At 42.6% G+C, this 15,769-nt stretch overlaps 1 protein-coding gene across 1 annotated transcript in view; it reads right to left on the bottom strand.

Annotated features, from left to right (window-relative positions):
• Positions 1-300: 300 nt before the first annotated feature.
• Positions 301-15,769, bottom strand: part of LOC115145876 (EMILIN-1-A) — a 100,525-nt gene continuing 85,056 nt past the window's right edge. Inside the window, exon 8 of the mRNA XM_065004116.1 lies at positions 301-3,839. Within this exon, the coding sequence (XP_064860188.1) occupies positions 3,517-3,839 (323 nt within the window). The 3' untranslated portion in view covers positions 301-3,516. The remainder of the gene's footprint in view (positions 3,840-15,769) is intronic.

Genomic DNA, 15,769 nt, shown 5'->3' with positions numbered 1-15,769 from the left:
ATGTCATGTTTATTAATGTGCAGGAATAAAAATGTATCAAACATTTTGACTTAAGTTCCAAATGGCCTAATAAGTCAAATGGAAAATTCTTCCAGATACTGAAATACTTGATTCCGTACGATATACTGTATTTAATAAATCACAGCAATCACACAAGAGCAAAGAAACCAAGAGGTCTGCTCAAACTACACAGATCACAAAACATGACATCGTCACCTTTCTCACTCCTTTCCCACTAGATTAGAGTCATAACCCTCTGAGCAGCGAGTAAATCCGAAACTCCTATGGAGAGGGCAGGGCTGTGTAAAATGTAATATCTTTATTTGAACCACATGTGTCGCAAAATCACAAATTCAAGGTAACAGGTTGGACTATAGGGAGGAGTTGTAAAAAGAAGATCTTAAATACCTAGCATTGCTTTCATTGGCATATGGTATAACTAGTTATTCATGACTTACTTCATAGACTGAGTAAACCGATTCCTTTAGCAATAACAGGCACGGAGGTCAGATAGGAGCAAGCACTTTGTGACATCGGCTGATGTAAAAAGGGCTTTATAAATACATTTGTTTGATTGAAGTGGATAAATACTCAAAGGCACAGGGGAGCAATATTGCAACTTCTCAACTAAATACAGCGTCTTCCAATAGTGATATAAAAATATTTAAAAAAACTCCATGTATTTGATTGTAATGGTGTACATCTCTGCGAAACATGTTGGTATCCATTTGATCCAGTTTTGGGTTCAAATAATATTTCAAATACTATTTCACATACATTTCAAAGTAAGTATTCAGATATGTTTTATTTGAAAGGAAGTAGTTGAATATTGGAAGGTATTTGGAAATACACTTGGAAAGTTTTGACATGTATTTGAAAATTCTCAGATACACTGGCTGTGTCTGAATACCCATACTAGTGTACTACATACTTAAACTGCATACTATTTAGCACGTACCGTTTAGTAAAAAGTATGCCACGGCCGCAACGCTGGCTGAGAAGGTAGGGCGGAGCCAAATGAGGGTGGATTTTTTTCAATAGACGTATCGCATTTCAAGCCTGATAATAGCTTATTTCCAATTTTATTAATTTCTCTAAACTCTGAATAAAATAGGAATGGAGTTATAGGCCTACTCAGGCTATCACATTCAACCTATATCGTAGCCCATATCGCCCATCTATCCTATTTAAAAAAGACTGAAGACTGGTTCCATTTCAACATATTTAGTAGTGAAACCAAAGTGCTGTAACATATATAAATTAAATCAAATAGCCTAGTGCACACACCAAAACTCTTCAGATGTTCAAATCAAAAGACTATTGCACAGAAAAATGTGGACAGTCGGGTGCATCACAAATTCTGAACCGCTGGACAGCAACATATTAAACTAAAACACTGATCATTGGGAATGAGATAAGAATGACTGCAAAGGCTTGACCCATAAATTAAATAATACAATCGGTAAACTAGTCTACAAAACTAAAACAATCCATATGTTGAAATCAAAAGGCCAGATTAACATGACATCAATAACGCAGCCACATCCCGAGTCCCCGGTTCCCACACATTCAGAAATAAGAAACCCTTAAGAAATAAGAAACCCTTTTGAATACGAAAACAGAAATCTACAAAAAACATATAATTTGAACACCACCGCAGAAACTTCGCTATTCTGCATCTGCCCAATTAAGAAGTCTAGTTTTGTTATTTGGCTACTTGAAGGGAACGAGAGCCTATCATTCGCAACCCACCTCTTCCAATGCATTGTGGAAAAGTGTGCATCGAATTCTACTAGATGAAGAGACAAAATTAGTATAACATCCTGGCATTTAAACAATACGTGATTTTCGAAATGTCGCATAATATTAAAGCATTTTTTTTCACATACTCAAACGGCCTACAATTTAGGACTCAGGAATGGATATTCGGACACAGTCAGTGACTCAAATATACTCCGATGCATTTAACCCAGGTATTTGAAAATAGTATTTGAAAGTACTTTCAAATAGTAGGCTATTTTTTGGAAAATACCTTCAAATACTTGCAATATAAGTAGTTGATTCAGGCCACATTATTAGAAAATACTCAAATACACAGATTTTTTATTTTATTTGAATCCAGGTCTGATTTGATCATCTGTAAGCTGAATTTCCAAGTAAAGAACACATATGCTCCAATAGCCTACCAACCTAATGCACTGGTTAATAACGTCCTGATGCTGTTCTGATATCGTTGCCTGCTACATTGCATCTGGTATGGGTAAGGTTGAAGTGAAATGTGTTGTCATTTGTTGTCATTTGTTGAAAAAAACTCCAAAAAATCCTGGTTAGAAGATTCCTGGAATCAGGAGAGGACAAGAAGGTCATCTGGTATCCTCCAACCAGGATTCCTGGAAAACCTGGGAATTTGGGGAAATGTTGCAGATTTTTGCAACCCTACTGATGTAATAAAGGGGCTATAGCCCATTTGGTCCTACTGTACTGTGGTGTAAGGCAGCGTTTCCCTCTGGTTGAGGTAAATTCCTACTTGGTTGTGGCTTAAGGCTGGGCTTTGAGTTAGGAACATTCTTTCATTCATCTGGAAGTATCACAGACATTTCGGAAGGCTTTAGGTAAGTGACGGACGGCGCAGAAAACGCTTTGGAACCTGCCAGTATAAGGTACTGAAGCTTTAAAATAATATCCACACAGGCAAACTTTGGATTCACTGGGCCAAAGGCATTACAGGGTATAAAGACCAGAACACACATACAAGGAGATAGAAAAGGGCACGGTAATATCAAAACAATCACAAAATGTGTGAATTCATCTCATAGAAAACAGTAGAACAATAGAAAACAGCTAGAGAAAATCCAGAAATTGATTTCTCATTCCTGGTTTTTAAGGTTAAAACTACTTAAGGTTAACCTCAGACCTTGACTGTGGGTCTGGCTCCATGGCAGGGAAACACTTTGCAGCAAAGGGGTACGTGGGATGTTAAGGAGACCTTATGGCCGGTATTGGTGCATGAAGGACTACTGTACTCCGAGCCCCATGCCTGGAGTGAGTAATAAGGAGACGGAGACACCAATAACCGTATACAAATCCTGCAGTAGTACAAATTCGTTGTGAAAACACTTCTCCAAATGCTGGGCAAGCTAAACATCACGTCTGCTGCTGCGCAGTCTACAGTATATCCTATGTTTTTTCAAGCAGTTCATCAGGTCTCACAACACCAGAGGGCCAGGAATGACACGCGGAGGAAAAAACACAACACTTTTCTGTCATTGTCGTCATCTCCTAGTTCTCTTTCATTCCCATGTTTCACGAGTCGATATAAAGTCAGTCTAACCTCATTCTCTGGACTGATCATTTTGCTTTCAAAAGCAGTTGTCAAATAAAACTGTGAGACTAAATGGCTCCGGAGCGTACAAACCCCAACCCCTCTCTTCTTTCTCACTTTCCTCTTCCCTCCCTCCCTTCCTCTCCCTCTCTCGTGTTCCAGCTTGAGAGCCTAGGGGATGCTGTCCCGTTGGCTCACATCTGTTCGTACAGCAGCATTCCATTGAAAATGGTGAGAGGCTCTACGGAGTGGGCCAGCTTGCCCATGACGAGGTCAATGCAGACCGTGTCTCCAACCTGGAGGGGAAGGATGATGTTGAACACGGCCAGGGAGCCGGGGTTGATCTTGGCCTCAGCCACTGGCTTGTTCTCCAGGCCCTCTGGCTGGTATCCCCCGGAGTCTACCCGGGCCATTCCGTAGTTGGACTTGGACAGCACCGCCTCAATCTTCTCGTTCTTGTGGCCCGTCAGGATGGCGCTGAAGAAGTAGCGTCCATCAATGGGCGCTGTGAAGATGCCTGGGGAACACAGAAACAGAGAGGAAAAGGTTAGAGTTAGCTTAGCATACTCCACTGATGTTGAAGGCAATAACAGTTGCCTGTTCAGGCTTATAACTTGGTTTGAAAGTTAGCTCATTCTACATGAACTAAAACAATGGTGTAACTAACTAGCTAATTACTGTACATTGTGAGTAGAAGGTTCATTTACGGTCAGTGCCGATTCAGATTAGGGAGGACGATTTTTCTTATTTCTATTACAGCATATTTGATGACTGTCATTCATATTTCATTCACCCAGCTCAATGTAACTTTGATAGGTTTAGGCTACTACGTGATACTCAAATTTGCCCTATATCCATCATGAGGTTACTACAACCTAGCCTACAAATGAATGTTTATAAAGTAGGTGCACAGGTCGAGAGACAAATTGAAATAATCAAGGTGTCCAGTGACACATTTAATACCACCTTGCACACACGTGCCGGCATCCAGCTGATCTGGGGTGTAATCATTAGTCCAAACAGTTGCAAAACGGGAACATTTTGCAACTAATACGAGAGTTGCTGCTGGACAAATTCAGGTATATCCCTCCCCATTCCATTCCGTTTGCTTCCATTTAAGACTTTTTGCAACAGAATTGGTGGAATGAATACACCCCTGATCACCTGCACACACAGTTCACTTTCATAGCAGCCACATACAGCATAATCACTTTGCTTGTTGTATAATTCCTTCTCGCATCTACCCACTCTCCTCCTCTCACCTTTTAATTTTGCTTGTTGACCTCAGTGCGCAACACAACAACTGTCTGTGACCAGGTGCAAAAACCTCTCCAAGCAAAACCTTCATACCATAACCGCTATAGAGCCTACATCGTTGTCAGCGAACTAGAACTAACACGTTAGTGAACGCACAATCCAATCCATGTGTACATTCATGCAGTACAGTGTGCAGCAAGAAGTTTAGCAGTTACACCGGCGATCCCAGGTGGCAATCAATTTAGAAAACCTAAAGCTGACTTTGACTTTGAAGAGTTGCAGTATTGGATAGCCTTAGCTAGCTAGCTAGTATACAGTGGGGAGAACAAGTATTTGATACACTGCCGATTTTACAGGTTTTCCTACTTACAAAGCATGTGGAGGTCTGTAATTCTTATCATAGGTACTGTGCTGCCATCCTGTTAGAAGGTAACAGATTATTTTATTACAATGGTTAAATTGGATTTTCATTGTGTTAAATTGTGTTATTTGCCCCCTAGTGGCGCTTTCTGGTACTTAGAAAGACGACGCAAACAGGAAGTACAGAATTTGTTTTGCACGCATAGAAGCAGCTACAAACAACGCTACAGTGCAGGTCTTTCAATGTAGTTATTTCTTGTCACGCTTCAGCCTTGGAAAAATATTTGTTTGTAAGTTCGATTCAAGCATTTAGCTAATGATGATAATCTTGTTATTGATAGAGTTGCTTACATATCAATGTTGGTTGCATTTACTCACAAATTGCAATGCCTTTAATGTATGTCGTTAGCTGTATTACTTTGCTCATGCGTCATGCAAACGAATTGTAAAATATACAATACTGTAGTTTTGTTACTGTTTCTAGTGTAATATGCTTTGTTATTCTACATAGATACATTATTAGAGTAATGAAAGGAGCCAATTACCATATGGTTAACAATTAGCTATATGGTTTGGCATCATGCCAGATGCATGGTACCTTAGCGCGTGCTTTGTATTTATGCAACTTCAAATGTTTAATGTACAGCTACAGTATGTCGGTGTGAATTGAATACTAAAGTATATTCTTTTCTGTATTTTGCAGTTTCACAACATAAACGTTTTCAATATATTCATTCAAGAAAAGTCACGCCTTGGGAGTTTTATTGAAGACTTAGTTGTTAGCTATCTGTCTAGTTTTGCATGGGAACGCAACTCAAGGGCAGAATAGTGAAAAAACATCATCACATCGTGCTCAAAAGCTCAAGAATAACCACACACGGTGGTTTTGTTTCTACGTTCATCAGCAAACAAAGCCTCTCTTCCTAGGGAAGACCAGCAGTCTATGATGCAACAACCAGAGCCAGGTGTTCAACAGAGAGAGATGGAAGAGCCTCTTCAGTACATTGGGACCAAGTCTCAATCTACAAGATCAAGGTCATCAAAACAGTCAAGCAGATCCTCAACGGCGAGTTCTGCAGCCATCAAAGCACGCGCCAAGGCGGACGCAGCACGCGCACAAGTCTCTTATGCTGAGAAGGAAGCTTCTGTGATGAAACAAAAGGCAGAAATAGAGGCCAGCTTGTTGAAGCAAAAAGCTGACCTCGAGGCAAGTTTATATGTTCTCCAAGTTGAGAGAGCAGCTGCTGCTGCATTGGCTGAAGCTGCAGCCTTTGAAGAAGTTGTAGGATCAGAACGCAGAGAGCTTCGCAAAGAACTAGACACAGGGACACAGCCCTTAAGTCCAGTCCAACGTACATGTGAGTATGTGCAACAACAGGGTGAGGCCCTACTTTGCTGAACTTCCATTTGAAGTGGAGAAACAAGAGCTTAGTGTTGACCCAGCTACTACATGCCATAATCCAGAAAGTAGCAAAGAACAGAACATGAGCAGAGACTCTCCGTTCAAAAGAAATGAACAGCAGCATGGTGGAAATGGAAAGCAAGCCCACTTCCAGTCACACACACACAACTTCCCTGAGTCACAAGTGGCACCAGACCTCACCAAGTACCTCCTACGACGTGAGATGGTGAGTTCCGGACTCCTGAAGTTTGATGATCGCCCTGAAAATGATTGGGCATGGAAAGCATCCTTTCTCAATGCGATCAGAGACTTGAATTTATCAGCCAGGGAAGAGTTAGATCTAATTACCAAGTGGCTAGGGGCAGAGTCATATGAGCAAGCAAACAGAATTAGATCTGTCCATATTTTCAACGCAACAGCAGGGCTTAACATGGTCTGGCAACGACTAGAAGAGTGCTTCGGGTGTACCACCCGAAGTGATCGAGAATGCACTGTTGAAGAAAATTGATGATTTTCCAAAACTGGCTAACAAAGACAATCACAAACTAAGAGAACTAGGTGACATTCTTCTCGAACTGGAGTGTGCTAAAGTAGAAGGGTACCTTCCAGGCCTCGCTTATCTGGACACATCTCGGGGGGTAAACCCTATTGTAGAGAAACTTCCATTCAGTTTACAAGAAAAATGGATAGCACAGGGATCCAAATATAAGGAGGACTATCGGGTAGCATTCCCACCATTCTCGTTCTTCTCGAGATTCATCAGGAACCAGGCGAAAATTAGAAATGACCCCAGCTTCACCCTCTACACCTCAACTAACCAGGTGTCCATGAAAAGTGAGAAACCTGCCAGGTACAGCAGCAAGACACCTGTGACTGTATACAAGACAGATGTGTCATCTGAGGCCTCAGACCACCAAACCAAACCCAGTAAGACAAAGGTTGAAAACCCTGACCGTCACTGCCCAATACATAACAAGCCTCATCCTCTTAAAAAGTGTCGTGGGCTTAGATACAAAACTCTAGATGAGCGCAAATCATATCTCAAAGACAATGGCATTTGTTTCCGATGTTGTGGGTCAACTCAGCACAGAGCTAAAGACTGTAAGGTTTCAATCAAGTGCTCTGAGTGCGACAGCGACAGGCATCTTGCTGCTCTGCATCCAGGCCCAGCCCTACAAATACAGACACCGCTACAGCAGAGACAGAGCATGGCGGGGAGCAAGGTGACGATGCTCTTCTATCTGTCACCTCAAAGTGTACAGAGATATGTGGTGAGGCAGTCAATCCAAGATCATGTTCAAAAATATGCCTAGTCAAAGCTTATCCGGCTGGGAAAAGAGAGAAAGCTGTCAAAATGTATGTAGTGCTTGATGAACAGAGTAACAAATCTCTGGCCAAGACAGAGTTTTCAGTCTCTTCAACATCAATGACAACTCTGCTCCATACACCATGAAGACGTGTTCTGGGGTAACAGAGACTTCAGGCAGGAGCGCCGTCAACTTCATGGTGGAGTCTATAGATGGACACATGCAGCTCACTCTCCCTACTCTGATAGAGTGTGATATGATGCCAGACGATAGGATGGAGATTCACTCCCCCGACATTGCGTATCATCATCCCCATCTGCAACCAGTTATGGACAGAATTCCAGCTGTGGACCCAGACGCTCCCATCCTCCTGCTCTTAGGACAAGACATCTTAAGGGTACACAAGGTACGAGAGCAAATCAATGGGCCCCACGACACTCCTTATGCACAGCGACTCGACCTCGGGTGGGTCATTGCGGGTGAGGTCTGTCTGGGAACGGCTCACCGACCAGCCAATGTTAACGTGTTCAGGACAAACATACTTCAAAATGGTCGCACATCCTATCTGAGCCCTTGCCCTGACATCATCCAGGTAAAAGAGAACTACAACAGCGTAGCTCAGAAACACATCTCTCCGTCTACAGTGCACTCGAGAGATCCAAGCACAACTGTAAACACAGACAGCCTGGGATGTTCCGTGTTCGACAAAACACAAGACGATGATAAACCAGCACCATCAGTGGAGGACAAAGCCTTCTTGGACATTATGGACAAACAGGTTTTCCAGGGTGATGGAAACAACTGGGTGGCTCCACTACCCTTTCGCCCCACTAGACGTCGCCTTCCTAATAACAGGGAGCAGGCCATGAACCGTCTCACATCACTTCGCAGGACTTTAGACAAAAAGCCTGACATGAAGCGTCATTTTATTGACTTCATGCAAAAGATGCTGGATAACGACCAAGCCGAACCTTCACAGCCACTAGAGGGAGACAAAGAACGTTGGTATCTGCCCATATTTGGTGTTTACCATCCACAAAAGCCTGAACAAATACGAGTAGTATTTGACTCCAGTGCTAAGTGTCAAGGCGTGTCACTTAACTATGTTCTGCTCAGTGGTCCAGTCTTAAACAACACACTCTTGGGTGTCCTAATGCGTTTACGCAAGGATTGCATTGCACTAACAGCAGATGTGCAACAAATGTTTTACTGTTTTGGTGTACGTGAGGATCACAGAGATTACTTAAGGTTTCTCTGGTATGAAGACAACAACCCAGATAGAAACATAACTGAGTACAGGATGAAAGTGCATGTATTTGGGAACAGCCCTTCACCAGCCGTAGCCATCTACTGCTTGAGACGAGCAGCGCTACAGGGTGAGAAGGAACATGGGTCAGAACCCAAGCAATATGTAGTGAGGAACTTCTACGTCGATGATGGTCTGACATCAGTAGCTACTACAGAAGAAGCTGTCAACATTCTAAGAAAAACACAAGCAATGTTGGCGGAGTCCAACATGAAACTACACAAGATTGCATCCAATAGCAAAACAGTTATGGAAGCCTTCCCTATGGAGGACCGTGCGAAAGACTTAAAAGATCTGGACCTAGGAGTGGATCCTCTCCCCTTTCAACGGAGTCTGGGACTTTCCTGGAACCTGGAAACAGACAGCTTCTCATTCCAGGTGTCCCACAATGAGAAGCCTTTTACGCGGAGAGGCATCCTGTCCACAGTGAATAGTCTTTATGACTCCCTTGGGTTCGTGGCTCCAATAACAATGCAAGGTAAAGCCTTAATCAGAGAACTCTCTTCTGATCAGAGTGAGTGGGGTGCCCCTCTTCCCACAGAAAAAGAAGAGGAATGGAAAATGTGGAAGGAATCTTTGATGGAGTTGGAACATATGAATATTCAGCGGACCTACATCCCAGTCTCCTTGTCTACCACTCAAAGAAGAGAGCTACACATCTTCTCGGATGCCTCTACAGTAGCCATAGGAGCGGTAGCCTACCTGAGAGTTATTGACTAGGAAGGTCAATGCCATGTTGGATTTGTCATGGGGAAATCCAAATTGGCCCCTCGTCCGGCCCACACTATCCCACGCCTAGAACTGTGTGCGGCTTTGCTAGCTGTTGAGATGTATGAACTGATCAAAGACGAAATTGACATTGATATACATGCAGCCAAGTTCTACACAGACAGTAAGATAGTTCTCGATTACATCCACAATGTCACCAAAAGATTCTATGTTTATGTTGCCAATAGGATAACTCGCATCAGGAAGTTTACCCATCCAGATCAGTGGTGCTATATAAACACTGACAGCAATCCAGCAGACCATGCAACCAGGCCCATACTTGCTGCGCTCTTAAAACACACTAGTTGGTTCTCAGGTCCACCGTTCCTGACCCAAACAAACCCGAGTAAGCCTGAGAACATCAATTTTGACCTTGTAGAGCACATATGTCAGAGTCAAGGCCCGCGGGCCACATCCGGCCCGCAAGAAGGTTTTTTACGGCCCCTGGGATGATCTTGATTTATTATTAGAACCGGCCCGCAGCAAGCCGGCAGCCCGCAGATCTTTTACACGCACCAATACTACATTTCCCACAATGCAAAGGTGACGCACCGAGCAGTAGGCTGCTTCATTTCAATATTTATTGGCACAGCAGTCGTCAGCATCACAGTAAAATTAACTTTCAGATACCCATCAAAAATGGCAAAACGGAAGGTGGATACTGAGAACCGGGGGTTTCAAACAAGGTGGGAGTCGGAGTATATGTTCACGAAGGTAGCTGGAAAACCTGTGTGTCTTCTGTGTGGAGAAAGTGTGGCGGTACTGAAAGAGTATAATCTGAGACGACATTATGAAACGAAACACGCGGACAAAAACAAGAATATGGACATGGAACAAAGGCTACAAAAGGCAGAGGAATTAAAACGAGGCCTCAAATCTCGACAGGCTCTGTTCAAAAAAGCCAAATCACAAGGCCAGGCTGCTGTCAAGGCCAGTTTTATTTTGGCAGAAGAGATCGCTAAATCAGCCCGGCCATTTACGGAGGGGGATTTCATCAAAAACTGCATGATTAAAGTTTGTGACGAAGTTTGCCCAGAAAAAAGGCAACTCTTTTTAAATGTGAGTCTGAGCAGAAACACCATTGCCGAGAGAGTAGACCAGTTGTCCATCAATCTAAAAGAGCAGCTTGTGAAAAAGGGAAAAGATTTTATTGCATATTCCTTGGCTGTGGATGAGAGCACCGACATTTCTGACATTGCCCAGTTGTCAATTTTCATCCGCGGAGTGGACTCCAACCTAAGCGTGACAGAGGAGTTTTTGGCTTTACGTCCTATGCATGGCACAACTACGGGGCATGATTTGTATGAAGAGGTGTCAAGATGTGTAAATGAGATGGAGCTGCCTTGGGAAAAACTTGTGGGTTTGACAACCGACGGAGCACCTGCGATGTGTGGACACAGGAGCGGACTGGTGGCGAAGATACGGAAAAGATGCAAGAGGAAAACGCGACAGGTGAGCTGACAGCTTATCATTGTATCATACACCAGGAAGCGTTGTAGCGGTAAAGCCTTGAAAATGGAGCATGTAATGAGCATCATCACGCGCACAGTTAACTTTATCAGAGCCAAAGGTTTGAATCACCGCCAGTTCAAGGCATTTCTGACGGAGTTAGAAACGGAGCATGGTGATTTGCCTTATCACACAGAGGTGCGATGGCTAAGCCAGGGAAAGGTGCTTCAAAGATGTTTCGAGCATCTGTGAGGAGATTTGTCTGTTCTTGGACAGCAAAGGGAAAGACACAACACAACTCCGAGACGAAATGTTTCTGTGTGAAATGGCTTTTCTGTGTGACATTACGAGTCATCTGAATGCAATAAACTTGCAGCTGCAGGGTCGGGATCGTGTCATCTCTGATATGTACAGTACAGTGAAGGCATTTAAAACCAAACTGACTCTGTGGGAGACGCAGATGCGGAAAGAAAATTTGAGCCACTTTCCCAGCTGCCAGACCATGAAAGAGAAGCTCTCTACCAGTGCGTTCCCGAGCACACAGTTGGCTGATAAAATAGGTATGCTTGCCGCTGACTTTCGACGCCGATTTGCTGACTTTGAAGCACAAAAAGCAGGTTGGAACTGCTCGGTGCTGTTGACGTGGAAAGCTCACCACCAAACCTCCAAATGGAGTTGATTGACCTCCAATGCAATGATGCACTGAGGGCAAAATATGCGGCAGTGGGTGCTGGGAGTTCGCCCGAGGGGCACAATGCCCCAGCTGCATCCAGGCTGCTCAAACGTTGTCTATGTTTGGCAGCACATACCTGTGTGAACAACTGTTTTCTTTGGATGAACCTGAACAAAACATCACACAGAAGTCGACTTACTGCTGAACACCTCCACTCAATTCTGAGGATTTCTTCAGCTCAGAGCCTTACCCCGAACATTGATGAACTTGTGGAAAAGATGGGAGACCAAGTATCACCCTCAACCTCAAACAAGTGAACATTACTGTGCAATCACATATTTAGAGTTTTTACTCAGTTCAAGTTTAAAAGTTAAAATTTAATATTTGTTTTCACTGCATGTTACTTCTCCTTAAACAAAGTGTTGTTTTTGATTAATAGATTTTTGCACTTTATTTTTTGTATTTCAATCCAATTATATTTTAAAAATATTTCAGTTGAGTGGATGATAGAAAATTGCTATTATTGTTTTTTCTTTGAAGTAAATTTAGCCCACTTTTGCTAAAATAGAAAATATAGTCTACTGATGGTGCCTTGAATACCGGTTTCTTTCATTTAATGTTCATGTTATGGGGATATTTATATAAAGGAAATTTGTCTTTTGTGTCTGTTGAAAATTAAAGATTACTGACAGAGCCATAAGAAAATATTGCTTTATTTATCTGATCATATTGTAATATATTTGTTAGGTTTTCAGTAGGTTCAATTAGGTTCACTAGACTATATGCGTCATTTAAAAATTTTTCAATGAACATTCGAACAGTCCGGCCCTCGTCTTGTAGCTGATTTTTTTATTTGGCCCTCCGTCCATTTGACTTTGACACCCCTGTTGTAGAGCCTCACACAGACGCAGAGATTCGACCAGACGTCACTGTCTTTGCCTCTAAAGTTTCTGGAGCTCAACTCGGCTCTCATCGCTTTGAGAGGTTCTCAAGCTGGAAAACTCTCAATCGAGCCACAGCACGACTCATTCATGTTGCAAGATCCTTCCATGAAGGTGCAGACAACACCAGCTGCAGAGGCTGGCATGACTGTAATAAACCATGCGGTACAAGTGAGTTGTCACAAGCCAAAACAGCAATCATTCACTGTGTGCAACATGAAGCCTTCAGAGAGGAATTCAAATGCATTGAAAAAGGAAAAGAGTTCCCAAAGCAAAGTACACTCAAAAAGCTGAACCCAGTGATTGATGAGGATGGGTTGCTGAGGGTGGAGGCCGCTTATCCTCCGCCGACATGTTACAAGACAAAAAAACATCCTCTCATCATCCCACGGACACATCATGTTGCCACTCTGCTGGTAAGACATTATCACGAGCAAGTGGCTCACCAAGGCCGTCATTTTTCAGATGGAGCTATTCGAGCAGCAGGCTTCTGGATTATTGGGAGCAAACGTCTGGTCTCTGGTATCATTCACAAAATGTGTCACCTGCCGCAAGGTTAGAGGGAGGTTAGTTGACCAAAAATGGCTGACTTGCCTGCAGACAGACTCACATCTGAACCACCATTCACCAGCGTTGGACTTGATGTGTTTGGACCATGGAATGTCATAACTCGTCGTACTAGAGGTGGTAGTGCAGACTCCAAGCGCTGGGCGGTGCTCTTTACATGTATGTCTACTAGAGCAGTCCATATCGAGCTTATCGAATCCATGTCCACATCCAGCTTCATCAACGCACTGAGGCGTTTTTTCGCTATCCGTGGTCCAGCAAAAGTGCTACGGTCTGATCGAGGTACAAACTTTATAGGTGCCTGCAGGGAACTGGGTATCGACACAAATGACTCAGAACTGCCTAAATACCTCTCAGATAAGGGATGTACTTGGATATTTAATCCTCCACACTCGTCTCATATGGGTGGTTCTTGGGAGAGACTCATTGGGGTTGCCAGACGTATTCTTGATGCTATGCTGTTTCAGACGGGCTCCACTCGTCACACACATGAGGTCTTGAGCACTCTTATGTCTGAAGTTATGGCAATAATCAATGCGAGATCCTTAGTGTCAGTATCAACCGACCCTGACATGCCTACCATTCTCACACCCTCAATGTTACTTACACAAAAGACCAGCGCTACCTCAGCCCCTTCTGGATACTTCAGCATGAACGACCTTCATGGAAAACAGTGGAAGCAAGTCCAGTGTCTCGCTGACACCTTTTGGAAAAGGTGGAGACAGGAGTACCTGGCGACGCTGCAGAGACGCAGAAAATGGACAGCAGAAAAGCCAAATGTAAAAGTGGGAGATGTCGTCTTATTGAAAGACAGTCAGGCACACAGAAATGACTGGCCAGTCGGGCTTGTGGTGAAAACCTTTCCCAGTACTGACAAAAAGGTTAGGAAAGTAGAACTAAAAATTGTCAAGCAAGGAGCTGCTAAGGTGTTTCTGAGACCAATCTCAGAGATTGTTGTTCTTCTTTCTGAAGCATCCTAGAGACAAAAGATAAAAATAGAAAGGACATTATTTGTTTCTTGATATGTTTTATTTCATAGCGGCACAATTTCATTATACCAGGTGGGGAGTGTGCTGCCATCCTGTTAGAAGGTAACAGATTATTTTATTACAATGGTTAAATTGGATTTTCATTGTGTTCAATGGTGTTATTTGCCCCCTAGTGGCGCTTTCTGGTACTTAGAAAGACGACACAAACAGGAAGTACAGAATTTGTTTTACACACATAGAAGCAGCTACAAACAGCGTTATGGTGCAGGTCTTTCAATGTAGTTATTTCTTGTCACGCTTCAGCCTTGGAAAAATATTTGTTTGTAAGTTCGATTCAAGCATTTAGCTAATGATGATAATCTTGTTATTGATAGAGTTGCTTACATATCAATGTTGGTTGCATTTACTCACAAATTGCAATGCCTTTAATGTATGTCGATAGCTGTATTACTTTGCTCATGCGTCATGCAAACGAATTGTAAAATATACAATACTGTAGTTTTGTTACTGTTTCTAGTGTAATATGCTTTGTTATTCTACATAGATACATTATTAGAGTAATGAAAGGAGCCAATTACCATATGGTTAACAATTAGCTATATGGTTTGGCATCATGCCAGATGCATGGTACCTTAGCACGTGCTTTGTATTTATGCAACTTCAAATGTTTAATGTACAGCTACAGTATGTCGGTGTGAATTGAATACTAAAGTATATTCTTTTCTGTATTTTGCAGTTTCACAACATAAACGTTTTCAATATATTCATTCAAGAAAAGTCACGCCTTGGGAGTTTTATTGAAGACTTAGTTGTTAGCTATCTGTCTAGTTTTGCATGGGAACGCAACTCAAGGGCAGAATAGGTACGCTTCAACTGTGAGAGACGGAATCTAAAACAAAAATCCAGAAATCACATTGTATGATTTTTAAGTAATTCATTTGCATTTTATTGCATGACAGAAGTATTTGATTCATCAGAAAAGCAGAACTTAATATTTGGTACAGAAACCTTTGTTTGCAATTACAGAGATCATACGTTTCCTGTAGTTCTTGACCAGGTTTGCACACACTGCAGCAGGGATTTTGGCCCACTCCTCCATACAGACCTCCAGATCCTTCAGGTTTCGGCTCTGTCGCTGGGCAAAACAGACTTTCAGCTCCCTCCAAAGATTTTCTATTGGGTTCAGGTCTGGAGACTGGCTAGGCCACTCCAGAACATCCGGTGATTTTGCAGAAATACTCATAATAAACATTGATATAAGATACAACTGTTATTCACAGAATTAAAGTTAGACTTCTCCTTAATGTGTGTCAGATTTCCAAAAAAACAGAAAAAGCATAATCTGAGAACGGCGCTTAGAACCTAAAACAGCCAGAGGAATATCCACCATTTTGGAATCAACAAAGTTAGAAACAACACCATAAATAT

This window comes from Oncorhynchus nerka, linkage group LG18 (assembly GCF_034236695.1).
Source record: "Oncorhynchus nerka isolate Pitt River linkage group LG18, Oner_Uvic_2.0, whole genome shotgun sequence".
In the NCBI taxonomy this organism is placed as follows: Eukaryota; Metazoa; Chordata; class Actinopteri; order Salmoniformes; family Salmonidae; genus Oncorhynchus; species Oncorhynchus nerka.
Note: the sequence above shows the minus strand (reverse complement) of the source record. Positions and strands in the feature narration are given on the sequence as shown.